At 52.0% G+C, this 16125-nt stretch overlaps 4 protein-coding genes across 4 annotated transcripts; 2 read left to right on the top strand and 2 right to left on the bottom strand.

Annotated features, from left to right (window-relative positions):
- Window positions 1–5639: 5639 nt before the first annotated feature.
- CTRU02_200024 (beta-glucosidase) lies at window positions 5640–8294 on the top strand (the record flags this gene model as incomplete). The annotated part of the gene is made up of 3 exons (XM_070203624.1): window positions 5640–5721; window positions 5797–6728; window positions 6786–8294. 3 exons carry the CDS (start codon window positions 5640–5642, stop codon window positions 8292–8294), a joined length of 2523 nt encoding a protein of 840 aa, XP_070062206.1.
- Window positions 8295–8615: 321 nt separating this feature from the next.
- On the bottom strand, window positions 8616–9832 carry CTRU02_200023 (uncharacterized protein; the record flags this gene model as incomplete). Its single annotated transcript, XM_036723141.1, has 3 exons — window positions 8616–8834; window positions 8892–9206; window positions 9275–9832. 3 exons carry the CDS (start codon window positions 9830–9832, stop codon window positions 8616–8618), a joined length of 1092 nt encoding a protein of 363 aa, XP_036584930.1.
- A 1804-nt stretch (window positions 9833–11636) lies between these two features.
- On the top strand, window positions 11637–12458 carry CTRU02_200022 (kinetochore protein; the record flags this gene model as incomplete). The annotated part of the gene is made up of 2 exons (XM_036723140.1): window positions 11637–11964; window positions 12037–12458. 2 exons carry the CDS (start codon window positions 11637–11639, stop codon window positions 12456–12458), a joined length of 750 nt encoding a protein of 249 aa, XP_036584929.1.
- Window positions 12459–12656: 198 nt separating this feature from the next.
- On the bottom strand, window positions 12657–15845 carry CTRU02_200021 (calpain-like protein; the record flags this gene model as incomplete). Its single annotated transcript, XM_036723139.1, has 4 exons — window positions 12657–14392; window positions 14448–14952; window positions 15064–15581; window positions 15647–15845. 4 exons carry the CDS (start codon window positions 15843–15845, stop codon window positions 12657–12659), a joined length of 2958 nt encoding a protein of 985 aa, XP_036584928.1.
- Between the last annotated feature and the right edge of the window lie 280 nt (window positions 15846–16125).

Below are 16125 nucleotides of genomic sequence, written 5' to 3'. Positions count from 1 at the left end.
TCACCTTACTCTTTCCCTCTAGTCTAGCTTTCACTGCAACTCTAAGGGAAGGAAGCTTCTTCTTCCACCTGACGCCACTAGGTTGCTCATCGCTGGAATTCACCCGCTTCTCCCGTCCCGTCTTCCGCTAAGGCATCCATCCGTTCGTTAGCGGCAGGTGCCCGGCAAAACGCCTCCCTTCCGTCTTCGTACACCTAGTGCTACTATGTAGTAATTGGCAACTACATTGCGGCTGGCCTTTCTCGCATCGCGCCCCGTTGCATCTCGCCTACTATGCACTTCCTCTAATCCCTCATCCCAACTCGCCCCTGAGGCACTTATTGCTACGCTATGCTATATTCTTTCTAATATGATGGTTGCATCTCCGCAGTCTCCATTCGGGCATGCTCGGGATCTGCTCTTCCTCGAACCCTGGACGCGGCCGCGAACGTTTTGTCGAAGCGCCTTAACGTGTTACTCTTTGATCAACTACCACCCGCCACACCCGACGCTCAACTCCAACACGTGCGTTTTTATCTTTGCAGTTCCTCTGCGCCTCTGCCTGCTCTGCCACGCCTAACCACTGACTGTTTTAGCTACTGTTCTTAGCCTCCGTTGCTCTGTCGCCGACATTCATCTCCTCGGACGTCTAAACATAGACGGCCATACCAAAAACGACCATTAGCGAAGACCAATAGAGCTTCAACTTCCATTCTGCCGGCACATTTGCCCCGGACTGCTCGCACGGCCTTGTTCAGCAATCCCTTAGCGTTACGCTACTGATTCTCAATGCCACCTGCCCAAACGTCCTCAATTCTCACGCCCACTATCTAACCTGCCACCCTCGGCCTCGTTAACGCCAAGTTCACTCACAACACCTCTTCTCATAGCCAAATGTCAAATTCGAGCGATGTTCTGCCACTCTTCACTAAAATAGCGTCTATCCAATGAAAATGGTGGCAGAAGCTTTCACGTTTAGTTCATGCCGACGAATAATCTTGAAGAAGTCACATTATGCTTTTCCGCTGCGCCGTCCCTTGATTTACACCCCATCAGCCGCTGAGTTATCCCTATAACAAGGGTTTGGATTATCACCCAACATGCCCGGTACGGCAAAGTGGCCATGTGGATTGATCGTGCTCTGCCCGAGCACGTGCTATATATATCAAAGCTCGCGATATGGGTGTGTTATAGTCCTGGTAGTTGATTGATGCTGGATCGTCTTGACGCCAGCAACGCCGATAAGTACAGAAATGAGGTGTATAGGTAAACTTCCCGTCTTGGATATGCCTGACATGACTAGTGAACACATGTAGGTAGCCGATATTGTCCTTGGGCAACATGGGAATGTTGCTCTTGTCTTTGATTGCTTGGTTCATGGGGACAACACAAACGAACAAAGACATAACTCGCTACTACTCAGCTTGGTGTCGTGTACAAAGCAGAATAACCACTTCCCCGAGTCAGCCTCGCGCAGAATCTGATGCATGGAAACTTCTGAGACAGGCGGCTCGGGTTGTGTTATGGCCTCAATATAGAGTTTTGGCGGACATCGTTGCCCGCGACACGTGGCTATGATGCACGTCTCATGTCAAGGCAAAAGCGTATTTCAAAGCCCTACAACGCTGCCATGCGCTGGACCGCTTCTTCGCACGCCTCGCCAATTGGAATGAGGTTATCTCGGAAGCATTATAGGACATCCGAACAACCTTTTATCTGCCACATGTTTGGTAAAGGTGTATTTGTTTCCGTCGGCACCATTAGTCGCCACCAATTCGACGTCGCTGGTGCTACGTTATGCATATGGCACATGGCATCGGTATCGATGGAAAAGAAGGCAACCTGATACGTGGTCCGGCATTCGTGTCTTTCCCTTCAAGTTGAAAAGGCGGTGCTTCTAGAACTATACCACCACACCACTATCATAAGCCCCCAACGTGCATTGTCATGGTGCCTTGCCATGCGATGTGCTTCACCGGAACAACGCTCCTTGTGCAACCGTCTGACGCTACGAAGATGGTGTGGGGATGCAAAACGTGGCAACCTGGAGGGCTCTGGGTTTTTCTCTTTGTTTTTTCCCCTTGTATTCTTCTCTTCCTCCCGAACTGTTCTCTATCCGATATGGCGGCCTGATTACCTTTCGTCTTAATACTGTCGTTAAAGCAGCTGAAGCATCGTGGAACAAGCTACACTTTACGCCATCATTCCACCCTTGATTGAGCCTATCCTAGGACAGAAAAGTCGGCCCAACAGGCCCCCTCCTGTGCACTACTAACCAATCCCTAACTACGCCATGGGCTGGCTGGTTGGCTTACCCCGCCGATCGCGGAGGTGGGCAACGTGGTGGAACGACTTTAGTTCCTCCAAGCGCAATCTCTCGTACTCAATAGGAAAACGCCCGGCGGATTTTCTAGCGTCTGCACTCTGGCGCCTCGTTTGACAGGAAAAAAGATACACTGTGGATGAGATCGAGGGCGTGTAGAGAAGCGGACTTCATGAGCTGAACTGTCAGCCCCCCCTTAATGGAAGTCGAGGAACAAAGGAGAGTGGCTTGCTTGTCTCTATACTTGGTCTCTGGCCTAGCGGCTACATGCTTAGCTTTGCCTTAACCAATTCACGTCTACTGTACTCTTGTCTTTTTTTCTCTCTTCCTGCGTGAACCGGACAGCGACCGCCGCTCCTGCCGCCCACCCACGGGGGTGCACCGTTCCACACCGCACTCGGCTTTCTCCCCTTCCGTTCGTACCATTTTTGCTCGGTCATCTCCCCGGCGGAACACATCCCCCGGCCCTCCTTCGGGAACCCCTCCCTCTCTAGCCACTTGCCGCTAACTATCTAGGCTTGGCTAAGCATTTCCGTGGAAGAAAATGGTACTAGTGATGGCCCTAATCCTGCTTTGTGCGTCGGCGTTGCCTTGCAGGAAATCGATTATTAGTACAGCCGGATCTCAAGGGAGCGGAATGTCGCGGAACAACGGCTTTGCAATCGTTTGGCTTGTTCGGGTAGTCCGATGTTCTTTGCCCAAAAAGACTTTTTCCGCGATCAGCTTTCCTATGGGGTGTAAGGTAATGAATGGCATTACTGATAGCTAGGCTAGAACCCTAGTGAGGCCGAGCACAAACCCGTTTGGACATCCTAGTCATCAGAAGATGGCAAGACGCCAAACTGGATAACGGTTCATCAAACGCCAATGCTCACTGTAGCTCGCATGCGCTTACAAGCCATAAAGTAAGCGCTTCCACTTGTTAGCATAAATAGCACATCTTTTTCTATGTCTCTCCTTAACATGGACGACACTTTGAAGTGATATCTAGTGTTAAAATAATGCGCGAGCCAGTTGACGCTTGTGGGCGCGGTGATCTTGCAAAACTCCTATACCCCTAGAGCCTCGACAATGGCATGCCGGGCTGCAGGGCTTGGAGCCTCGTGTTTCCCTAAAGCCACTGTCGTGGGCCCAACACCATCAAGGCGCACTGAATCCTGCGCCCCCAGCAGGTGGCCCTTTGAATAACTAGCATCTCAAGTTCCTTGACCTGGCTCTTCCTCCTTCTTACGGATGAGCGTGGCATTGGCTGTGTGTTAAGTCCGCCTCCCTGTGACTAGCACAGAGACACAAACATAGAACGGACCAAGAGCACTCGGTTCCATACTCTTTGCAGTATAATCGACCGATCAGCAGCGGTGGACATTTAGGCAAATGAGACTGGAAATTTGGTTGTTTTCGGGTGTGTTGATTCTGAATGAAGTCGAAATTTGGGATTACCTCGGTGGCCTACCGCTTCTGTAGACATTGCCCGGTACCAGTTGCGGAACCCTGTCGAGGATCATGGTTGATCACCGTACGGTGGGTGCTACGGCAATCACCGAGCCGCTGCCTTGGTATTCTTCAACCAAGGCATGCTTCACATAAGACAATGACCATCAGGAACCGCTCCAGTCTTGACAGCGGCCGGGCGAATGAACATCTAAGTGGCAGCCACTAGTACCAACTTCACGTGTGATATTCCCCCCGGAAGCCTGTTGTGACAAAGCAGCGAAGAACTTCCATCCTCTCTCTTCCAGCCATCCTATGCCTACAATCATACCGGTGAAGACACTACCTGGACGGGATTTATGGGTATGGCGATGAAGACGCTTCGGTTGTCTCGGCCGGTATAGATCGCTGTCGCTGACCCAGATGGAGCTTATGGATCATGCGGAGTCTGGGGATGGCGGGGCCTCCCAACGGTACGGTGAAGGAGTTCTTCATAGGTGGTTAACGACAGTGTCACAATACAGACATTGCTGCTGCCATGTTAGTGACTCGGTACGCCGGTGAGCTGACTCTCCTCCCCTTGGGTAATTCGCAGGCCGGCTACACGAATGCCGACATGTTGGAACGATCCGCTTCAGCATCTTCAGCGGAGACTCAGGGGCATGTTCATCGGGTGAGTGTGATCCCGCATTCCCTGCCTTAGCCGATTGTTGCCATATGGCGATTGTCCGACCTCCTGCCAATACTTTTAAGTGAACTGTAGCCGCACAACTTGTCGCACACTTGCCTGCCATGAATGAATATGAGCGTCTGATTCATGGGCTAACCACACCGGCTTGTGTTTATTCTTTACTTTCCAGCGTGGGCAGCTTGTCATCGCCACAATGATTTTCTCTTTTTGCTCTGGCTTTACGCGAGTTAGCATCTACCAAGCCCTCGTTCATCCATCAGAGTGCGGGCATGCAATACGCCAAGGCTTACGGATCCCATTGCGGTAATTCTTCGGCAGGAAAACTACAAACATTGTCTCAGGTATCTGCCACTATCCGGGATCAAGATGTCGGCTTTCATGGTTCGTTGGGTGCATGATTGTGTCGTCGTGGAACACCTATGGAGGAGATGGGACAACCGGCCCCTCCTTCGGTTTAACGTCGCTACAGCTTCGTGCAAACTACGGGAAAATCCTCGGCTGATGTGTTACTGGCGACGCTAGTGGAAAGTTATCCGACTTTCAGCCGCCGCTAACTTGTCTGCGGAATATCGGGACGACGTCCAGCATCATGTTGAAAAGGAATTGTCCAATCTGATGCTTACGGATGGGGCCAAAAACCGGGGCTTGACGCCAAAAGAAGGCCGAACTGCAAGTGGATGAGGGGCAGTGCCTCTTCAACGTGGGGTAATTGGTAAATATGCTGGACTGTCAACGCACCTGACCGCGTCTTGGAAGCATCTGTCTGGGGCAGCGGGAATACGCTGGTTGCTAATGAATTCTGCGCCTCGACATGCCTTGTTTGCCTGCCGCTTCCCGGTAGTGATGCATGTCCGGCTCCCCTTAGCTACAAGACCTGCTAGATTGTACCAAAGAAGGAAGTTTAACGTAGAGTAACGCCTCATAGCATGGGACCATATTAGAGACTGGGGCTGCTGGCAGCTCTTACCGATACTCCGTCGCCTCCGGAGATGGCCCGCTTCTGAAATCGTCACAAATCTATTTAACAGCTTGATCCTGCAGGAAACCTGATCACTGCCTGTCCTCAATCAGCTTATCAACTCTTGCTCGTTTCTCACTTCCCGTGCCCTGCTTAGGCCGAAGCGGTTCTCGTTCTGTCAAACTGCTCCTTCCTCTTCTTCTCATTCGTCTTTAGAGATACCCAACCCACTGCTATCACCGAATTGAGAGCTCACAATGGCCGACTTCGACGTAGAGGATGTGCTGAAGAAGCTCACCATCGCCGAGAAGGTTGACCTTCTGGCAGGTAAGACAACCGCTCATCCGAAACTCGTGCTCTCCCCATGGCATTCCGCCGATCTTATGAAGAAGCCCACGAGCTAATGATATTCAATGACTCAAGGTATCGACTTCTGGCACACCAAGGCACTCCCCAAGCACAACGTCCCTTCTGTGCGGCTTTCCGACGGTCCCAATGGTGTTCGCGGCACCAAGTTCTTCAATGGCGTCAAGGCCGCCTGCTTCCCTTGCGGAACAGCACTTGGCGCCACTTTCAACACCGCGCTTCTCGAGGAGGCTGGCAAGAAGATGGGTGAGGAGGCTAAGCTTAAGGGAGCTCACTGCATTCTCGGCCCCACCATCAACATGCAGCGATCTCCTCTGGGTGGCAGAGGCTTCGAGTCCCTGGGCGAGGACCCCATCCTGGCTGGTCTCGGTTCCGCTGCCATCGTGAACGGCATTCAAAGCACCGGTATCCAGGCGACGCCGAAGCATTTTGTCTGCAATGACCAGGAGCACAGACGCAATGCTGTCCAAAGCATTGTGACTGAGCGAGCTCTGCGCGAGATCTATGCCCTCCCATTTCAGTTGACTTTCCGCGACTCTCAGCCCGGTGCCCTCATGACAGCCTACAACGGCGTCAACGGCACGTACTGCAGTGAGAACGAGGAGCTCCTCAACGGCCTGCTCCGCAAGGAGTGGGGCTGGGACGGCATGATCATGAGCGATTGGTACGGCACCTACAGTACCACGGAAGCGGCCAACGCCGGTCTCGACCTCGAGATGCCCGGCCCCCCTCGCTTCCGCGGCGAGCCACTTAAGTTCAACGTCTCAACCGACAAGGTTCGCCAGCACGTTGTTGACGAGAGAGCTCGTGCCATGCTCAAATTCATCAAGAAGTGCGTGGCCTCCGGTGTCCCCGAGGGCGCACCTGAGAAGACTGGTGACACCCCGGAGACGGCCGAGCTGCTGAGGCGCATTGGCGGTGAAAGTCTTGTCCTCCTCAAGAACGAGAACAACGTATTGCCCCTGAAAAAGGAGAAGAAGGTTAGCAATTGAGCACTTGCAGCAATCGAATGTGTGTACTGACTGTGGTGCCCGTAGACCGTCGTCATCGGCCCCAACGCCAAAATCTGCACCTACCACGGCGGTGGCTCCGCCTCTTTGGCTGCTTACTACGCCGTTACCCCCTACGACGGCATCAGCAAGAAGCTTGATTCTCCTCCCGAGTACACTGAGGGTGCCTACTCACACAAGCTTCTGCCCCTTCTCGGCAACGTGGTTAAGTCGGCCAACGGCCAACCCGGCATGACCATGAAGGTGTACAATGAGCCTCCTACCGACCATGATCGTCAGTCGCTTGATGAGGTTATCCTTACCAAGACGGAGCTTCTTCTCGTCGACTACTACAACACCAAGTTAAAGTCTGCCCTTTGGTACGCCGACTTTGAGGGTTCTTTTGTCGCCGAGGAGGACTGCACGTACGAGCTAGGTCTCATTGTCTGCGGCACAGCCAACCTATTCGTCAATGACAAGCTTGTCATTGACAACACTAGCAAGCAGCGCCAGGGTGATGCTTTCTTCGGTGCTGCAACGGTTGAAGAGAAGGGCCGTGTCGAGCTCAAGAAGGGCGAGACATACAAGTTCAAGGTTGAGTTCGCCTCTGCCCCCTCATCCAAGCTTCAGGGCGACAATGTTGTCTTCGGCGGTGGTGCCCTCCGCATCGGTGGCTGCAAGGTTATCGACGATAAGGCTGAGATTGCCAAGGCTGCTGCCCTCGCCAAGGACGCCGACCAAGTCATCATCTGCTCCGGTCTTAACGCTGACTGGGAAACTGAGGGCAACGACCGTGCCGACATGGAGCTTCCCGGGTACCTCAACGACCTCATCTCTGCTGTTGGCAAGGCCAACCCTAATACCGTCGTTGTTAACCAGTCCGGTACTCCCGTGCGCATGCCGTGGATCAACGACATTGCCGGTCTTGTGCAGGCCTGGTATGGCGGCAACGAGACGGGTAACGCCATCGCCGACGTTCTCTTTGGTGACGTGAACCCCTCGGGTAAGTTGTCTCTCAGCTTCCCTGAGCGCGTCCAGGACAACCCGGCCTTCCTCAACTACCGCGCCGAGGCCAGCCGCACTTTGTACGGCGAGGACATCTACATCGGCTACCGTTACTACGAGTATATTGACCGCCCCGTGCTCTTCCCCTTTGGCCACGGTCTGTCCTATACGAGCTTTGAGTTCAGTGACCTTGCCGTCAGCGATAGGGATGGTAAGCTTACCGTTGATGTCACCGTTAAGAACACTGGTTCTGTGCAGGGAGCCGAGGTTGTTCAAGTGTACGTCGCTCCCAAGCAGAAAGCCAAGATCAACCGTCCGCTCAAGGAGCTCAAGGGCTTCGCCAAGGTGGCGCTCAAGGCGGGCGAGAGCAAGAAGATTACAGTCAACGTCGAGACCAAGTACGCAGCCAGCTACTTTGACGAGGAGCGACATCAATGGTGCGCCGAGCAGGGCGATTACGAGGTCATCGTCAGCAATAGCAGTGTTGTCACGGACAAGGCACTCAAGGGATCATTCAGCGTCGGTGAGACTTTCTGGTGGTCTGGTTTGTAAAAAGGCTCCCAAGACAATTTCTTCCTTCATGGGGGGAGATGGGGAGACATTATGATGGTGCTTTGTTTCTAGTCATGGGCATGATATGAATGATGATTTACATTTACTTGTTTTCCGCCATCGGCCACGCAAATGATAAACCCCTATATGCAGCAAAAATCCCCCCCGCTCATGTCGTAGCACATCATATCCGTCGTGTTATATATTCATGGTCGTAAATGTAGTAAAGGAAACTCTTTGTTTGACCGTTAACTTTCTCTCTCTTCCTTTCCCGTCGAAATGCCTGTTCCAAGGGGAACCGAGCAAATGACCCCCTTTCTCTCAAGGTGACATGGCAATCTTTTCTCGCAAGTCGCCATCAGAACTTGGAGTCCTGTTATCTTCCGTTCTTTGAAGCTCGTTAGGCGGCAGCCAAGGCTCTGCATCTCCCAGCCGCTGCACCGTTAGGCCAGCGTTGCCAGCGTTCTTCATTCCTGCTTCGAGTTGACGGTGGTAAGAGATCCGGCGTAGACGCTCTGCTTCCGAAGGGGTCAAGTGGAGCTAAAACATCTCATCAACGTGGTGCTCAATTACAGTGGATTGAGTTGGATAACTTACGTAGAGCTCGACGAGGATAGCATGGATGGCTAAGGCCAACCAAGACCCCGCGCCAAACACAGCTGTGAAGCCTGCTGCGATTTCGGCAGGTTGGTGGGCGTTGACGTTGGCGTGGATAAGTACATTTAGGCCTGGATTTTCACCCGAGTAGAAAGCATTGCAGTCCGGGTAGTAACCGAGGACTTTTGTCTGGTTACCACGGAAGATGAAATCCAGCACTGCACACTGCTTGACTTCGTAATAGGTCGGGTCGGTATTAGCCATGATCCTGGCGCCCAAGAAGCTGATTATACGCATTGTGATAATAAATCCAGCCTGGCAGTTGTACTTTGTCAGTCTAACTACTCAGAAAGTAAAAGTAGGAAAGAGCAGTAGCTTCTTACATATACCCAGGCCCTGAGCATCCATGCGCGATGTTGCTCGATCTGGAGCTGCTTGACATTGTATATGGCAAGACCCAGCGCTCCGAGAAACATAATGCTGCCCGCACCCGCCGCCGTCTGCATGCTAATGCCGCCACCAAAGGTCCGCCGGGCAATCATGAAGACACCAATAATGCCGACGATGCTCAGGAGAAGGACGAGGTATCCGTTAAGGCGGTGGAACAGGATAGCCTTGTGACGAATGACGGGGACAAATTGAATGCAGGCCAGGAAGCCACCTGGCAATACGCCGGCGAGATGCATGATAATTCCGATCCGACCCGTGCCAGACTGGTAGAAATAGCATTCTCCGGGAAGGCTTCGTGAGCTGTGGTCGGGGTTGCAAAGAATGCCATCAATGTTCATATACATCATACGGGCAAGGATAAAGCCTATCATGGCACCGGCTGTAATGAAGAAGAGGGTAAAATTATAGCCCTTCTTGAAGCCGAGCGGATTGTAAATCTTCCGTGCAAATGCAACAAAGCCATTGGCAGGGGGTTTTGGTAGAGGAGGCATGGTGGACAGGCTTGCTCCGTGGACTATTAAACCATTGAGTGAGCAGGATGTATAGGATGAATAGACCAGAGTGAGACAGTATACCGCCACTTTTCACTTTCTTATTGTTAAAGAATAGAAAGAAAGAAAAGTGAGTTGCGAGGTCGATGGTAAGAGGATAAGCTAATCCCAGGGACGAGGCAAAGGGCCTCATATACGTCAAAAGCAACGCATCAGGCCATGGAAGCAACCCAGGAGGTCGGACACCTGCCTCAAACTAGTAACAAGCCTTAACAAGGGGATAAAGAGGGGATGAGGGGGCAACGGGCGATAGCTACCACCCAGCAGGGTCAGACAGGGTAAGAGGGCTGGGCTGGGCTAGGCGGCGACATATCCGGTACCTCCGAGAGACGCATCATTGAAGCTGAGCATCGCAACATAGCCGTTCAGCGGCGCATTGAAGCCATGTTTCACGGGTCGCATGGCACCATGGAACGCTAGATAGAGGAGCTTGGCATGCCTTCTTTTCAACAGCATAACGCAAGGCCTCGGCCGAGAAGGTGGCGATGCCACATCCAAACTTTGACTGGGGGAGGAAGGCAAGCTTGTCTCCCGACTAGGCGGCTAAAACAGCGTGAATTCTCGAGCAGGTATCCAGATGGGGAACACATATCCGTGTTAAGCAGGAGAAGGAGAGAAAGTGTGGCACCGGGGAATCTTTTGCAGGACGAACGATGCATGGTCACCGGTCCTGCCACCGGCCGGACTGGCGGCAAGGAAAGAGAGAAAGGGGGAACCAGCCAGTCAGAAGCAGAGATGGTACATGTCTACCTTGCGAAGCACTCAATTGAAAGAACTTTTCCAGTTCCCAGGCGAGGGAATTACCTGACGTGCATATGGCGTGTGCACCAGAACCACGCGATGCGGCCGTACGGGCGGGATCGAATGCAAGCGGGCCGCATTAGTGTCGATTTCGGGGGGCGGGGCGGGCAAGGAAAGATGAGATGTTTGACAAGATGATGGGCTTATGGCGGTGTGTGCGGTGCGTCTCGACCCAACCTCATCACATCACATTATGTGCCTTGATTTTCAACCCCGCCACAGCGAATGGGATGTCTACCAAACCGCATCTTGCAGCATCGCCTTGCTCGTTCTTCGCTTTCGTCCTGAATCACTAAACACCACCCGTAAGAAATTGGGGTCATGCGGGACGGAGAGCCAAGAACTTTATGGCACACCTACGTCTATGTTGGTCTCGGCTTGTCTACTGGAGAATGGGCTGCGTTTAGCTGGAGGACACGAATGGATAATAAATACTCCGTACATGGAAAGCAGATTGGGAGGCTAGATGAGAGGCAGGGCTTGATGCTGACCTTACTGCACCGCCCCGTTGAGAAAGCGAGAACCTGAGTGCAGAACGGTGGTTCAAGGCTGGTAACTGCGAGGCAAGGGACTTCGTCTCTCAGAGCTAGCACATCACAGACTGCCTGTCCTGTTGGTGGAGCTGGAGTTAAGCTAGTCAGTGTAGACCGTTGGAAGCTTTGGCCCCCTTTGACGTGTAAGGGCAAAAAAAAAAGAAAAGAAAAAGAAAAAAAGAAAAGACCGACCCCAGCACCGTCACATGATGTGATACGTACTGTTCCTTTTAGGTTGGTGCGTGTCCCTCTGCCCCACCATCACCATCACCATCGCCGTCCCGTGTCCGGCCGCGTCTCCGTCGTGCCCCCGCTGTTATCCTCTGCCGCTCTCAAACCCTTCTTTCATACTACCTCTGTCTTATATGCTTCTTGTATAGCAAACGTTTTGGCATTGATTTTGCCTCAAAATGTCTTCAGATCCAGCCGCCCCGCCAACAATAATAGCCCAGAAGCAAGCCTTTCTTACCAACCAGACTCGTCTGCTTTCGCAGCCCTTACATCCGTCCAAGGCCTGGCTCGTCGCAAATGAGACCTCGGAATCCCCAGTTACTGACCCGGTTATTGAGCATGTCGTCGCCCGTTTAAACCATATTGTCACCCAGCACTCTCGACGTGCCTATTCCCATCAGGCAAGCCGTCATGTTGCTGAACAGATTGACGCCCTTTACCTATCACATCCGACAACCATTCAGAAAGACGAGCCTTCTGAAGGTCTCTCCGTCTCTTTGGACTTGAGTAAGTGCCACCTTCCATGTTGCATCGACACTCGTGTTACTTGGTGCACAAGTTGACGCAGCCTGAGCGAAGCCGACGATGCTGCCGTGAAGTCGCTTCCCGCAACATGGCCGGCTGAAGAGATTTCAACTAGGTATCCCATGGAAGCGAGGCGGTATTCTGAGCAGCTTGAGCGTCTTAAATCGCTCGCTGAGAAGAGACAGCAGGTAAAAGACCGTATTGATCGGCTCCGGCACATGAAAACTCTGCTGGACCATTTTCGCTCAGACGAGTCCGGTGCAGGCGTCCAGGAGAACCTCGTCACCCGCGGCGGCGATGTCGAAAGGGAAATGGAAAAGATGCGCGTCTTGCTGGCCCGCGTGGGAGGCCGCGTCAACCTCCTGCCGGAGTCTACTGAGTCCGGAAGTCTCTTCAGGGAGGAAGACTCCCTCGTTGTTGAGCCTGTGTTCACGGGGGAGAAGCGGAAACTCGACGACCTACTAGACAGGTTTTGAGGGACTGTATGGTGTTCTTCGAGCATCAAAATGAATGGAGCAGCTGTAGACAGTTTCATTGTCTGCATTGCATAACTGGACAGGGAGAGCATTTGATCTAGGTTTAAGGATACCCCCAACGTTGTGAATAAGTAACTACTTTCTTCCACCAGCGGACTTAACAGTCGTTCCTTTCCTTTCAATCTTAATACCTTTATCTCAACATTCCCAAGGCATTCGCACGCGGTTGCCTTGTGTTCTTCTGTCTGAGTCTAACATAGCAAGCATCGGCGCGTTACAGAGATCCTCGCTAGTGGGCGCAATGCTTTTTTTCCTCTGCTTTATTTCGCCCTCCAGCGTAGCATCCTTGGCACTGTCATCAACATCCAGGCCCTTTGGTTTCTTGTCGCGTGGTTCAACATCCTTGGATACTATGTTTTCTTCAGCAAACGGGTTCGGCCGCACGACTCGCAACTCGACGATGGCCTCATCCTTGTGCTCACTTGAAACTTTGTAGTACACCCGCAACCCTACTACAGCAACAGCATTCCACGGATCTCTTTCAAGCTCGTCCTGGTCGTCCAGATGGACAGGAGGACTCGACGCTGGCAGCACACGCCCAGCAGGCATGCATTCCCGTGCTTCAACCGCCTCGATTTCTATTTCCAACTCCCGTTCAGACAGTTCAGACAAGGAGGAAACGCTGGTTGAGTCATCTTCAGACTCACACAGCACTTGTTCCGAAACGTCTGACGGTGGTGATGATTCTTTTCGTGTCTCTTCGCTCTCGTCGGGGGTAGTATGACGGCTCTCGCTCTTCATGCTGCTAGCACTTTGGGGCATTTCCAAATTTGATATTTCTGCATGCCTCGTGATATTTTGCGTAGCATTCGGTGGCTCATATAACAACTTGTCTGTTTTCTCTGCTTGCATTCCCACGAACAGCGTTGCTCTGTCTCCGTGCGACGCGGGTTGCAAGGGCATTTTCGGTGTTTGCGTGGAACCACTGTCTGCTGAGTTGCCCTTCCCTACTTCATTTGCTCCCGGTGTATTTAGAACACCGGGGTTCAACTTGATTTGCTGGGATTGGGCGTGATTCTGGTTCATGGGCTGGAGTTGTGTTGGATGTGCGTGAGATGTTCCCGTATCTGGGCGCTTTTCTGGTTTGCTGTGGGTTATGACTTGGCCAGCTCTCATACTTTCAACCCGAGACTTTTGTCTGGCATTGCGTTTGGCCATTTGCTTCTGATTTCTCTTCAAAGCCTTGATTCGCAAATAGTGTTCCTGTTCTCGTTCCACTTGGATTCTGTGTTTGATCTCGGCACGTTTCTTCTCACGTTCTTGTTTCTCGTGAGTTTCCCTCGCTGCCTTCTCCTCGGGCGATTCGATTACCTTTCCCTTGCTGTGAGCAAGGTCGTAGGCTAGCCCAATGCGAATCAATTTCTCACGACGGCTTTTGGCGTTATTCCTAACAACCTGTTCCACCGGAAGAATGTGATCATTTCGCACGGCATCGAGTCTGACCAAAACTTCGTACATGCCAGCCTCTAATTCAAGTTCCACATTGACAGACCTATTCATACGGTAAGAAGCCTGACTCCGTACGACATAGTCCTCCTGGCCGGCTTTGTGTACGCGGAATTGCAAGTCAAACCTGTATTGGCCTTCCAAGCCACGGAAGTAGCGGTCATCAAGTTGTGCCAAGACCAAGACTATGGGGCCAGGCCTGGACAGCGTGAATGCGAAATGAGTATCATGATAGTCGAGAGTCCATGGAACCGAGAGCGTTGTCCATATAGACGTGACTTTCCAGTCGGCACCAAACAAGCGCGTTACGTCAAAAATGCTGTATTTTTTGAGTAAATCTTGGTAAGAAATCCAGAAGGCGCCGTCATCGCCGAACTTGTGGTTTAGTTTCTGCAGCCACTCGGGAGTCCATTCTTTAGAGCCATCGCCTGTTGTTGTTAGCGTGGGAAAGAGGTGTCACATTATGTCAATCGCGTCACTTACTCCAGGCACCTTTCCACTCTCCTTTACCCCAGGGATTTTTTAGCAAAACGAGTCGTTCATTGTTCATCTCAATAGCTTTCATCACGCTGTAGGCATGCATCTCGATGATACCTTTACGTTCGCCCCATCCTCTCGACGCAAACCCAGTGGAGCATCCAAGAAGGCACTCCTGATTGACTTTGAGAAGTTTCTCTTTCCAAAAGAACTCCTTGTCCAGTATGTCTGTGGTGTAGATTTCCGAGGTAACACCGCCAGTAAGGTCTTCAATAGCCTCGCCTGTAAACCCTCCCTCGATTGAGGCGTAGTCCCCATGTGCCTTGGCGAAGGCTTTCTCGAGGAGCGGAAGCCATGTTTCGTTAGGATTCTCACACTGGGCGAAATAAAGAGCGCCGCTGTTTGATTGATAGATGCGCCTATATGCCTCTTCTGAATTTACGCGCTCCCGGTCCTCCCAGAGGATACGTTCCAGGTAGCCCTCATCGTAGTCGGGCTTCGTAAGATACAGCTATAACAAGCGTTAGCACAAATGTTTACTCATATACCAAACCACTTCAGTCAGTTGAAACGACTACCATGATCAATAGTCTGTGTATGGGCATGTTCGCAATCGGCGTACCTTGTCGTCGATGATTTCGCTGAACCACTCCCCATCTCGATGAAATACAAAGCCGTAAACACCAACGTCTTGGTCGTGTGCGACGCAAACCTTCTCAATAAGGCCAGGCTTGTTGCTCAGATTACAAAGCGCAGCCATAAGCCAGCAATCCCCGTCTCGACCTTGGCGCACATCATTAGCTGTTGGGCCATCAATGTAGAACTGCGGGTTGTCGAATATGTCGACAACTCTCTTGACTGACTTCGGCATAAACGACGGCTGGCGGTTGTCCTTGTCTTTAGTATTCCAAAGGGACTCCAAACAGTCTCGTCTTCCAAATTTGAGATCAAACTCAAGATCGAAATGAGGATCCCGATACTTCTGGTTCACCCTTCGACACTCCTGCACAATCTTGTCGACCTTGGCTCTGCAGACGGTAGCGGCCTCGACATATGACGTCTGAGTGTATACGCCTGTAGCCGTGGTAGGTCGCCTGGCGATTTTTTCGGTGTACTCATTCTGAGGAATGATGGTGGTCGCTGCTAAAGTCAATGCCAGCTGTTCTCAATCTGACCGCCAAGTATCGCAGAGGGATGTGGCTAACCTTTTCCTGGAGTCTTGGTGGTAAAATTCGCCCAGAACTCGTCAATTATGTCTTGAGGGGATTGCTGCTTCGCTCTTCGGGGTTTGCTAATAGTAAGGGGCATTCTGGTTAAGTATGTTTGACGATGTGTCTGATCGAGCCCAGGCTGGATTACTGGCAATGAACCAGAACTGGAGCCAGAGCTGGGGCTGTAGGCCATATTGGGTGAGGCCCTTAAGGCAACTATTAGACAGAAATTGCCAACAACGTCTCGTTGGTGCAACTTCTAACGCAAACACGTAAACGAGACGAGGGCACTTGCAGGCGAACACTTGCTATGGAAGGAAAGTAATCCCCTCAACTGGAATGGAGAAGAGGATACATAGAAAGACAGCAACAAGGCGTAACAGTTGACAGACTGAAATTGAAAAGAATTTGAGAGGAGGAACGATGACAATTTAAGGTCAGGCTCTGGCTGCACGGCATGGACTTAGGCGCAG

This window comes from Colletotrichum truncatum, assembly GCF_014235925.2.
Source record: "Colletotrichum truncatum strain CMES1059 chromosome Unknown Contig_0001, whole genome shotgun sequence".
NCBI lineage: Eukaryota > Fungi > Ascomycota > Sordariomycetes > Glomerellales > Glomerellaceae > Colletotrichum > Colletotrichum truncatum.
The sequence above is the reverse complement of the archived record's forward strand: the minus strand, read 5'-3'. Positions and strand labels throughout refer to the sequence as shown.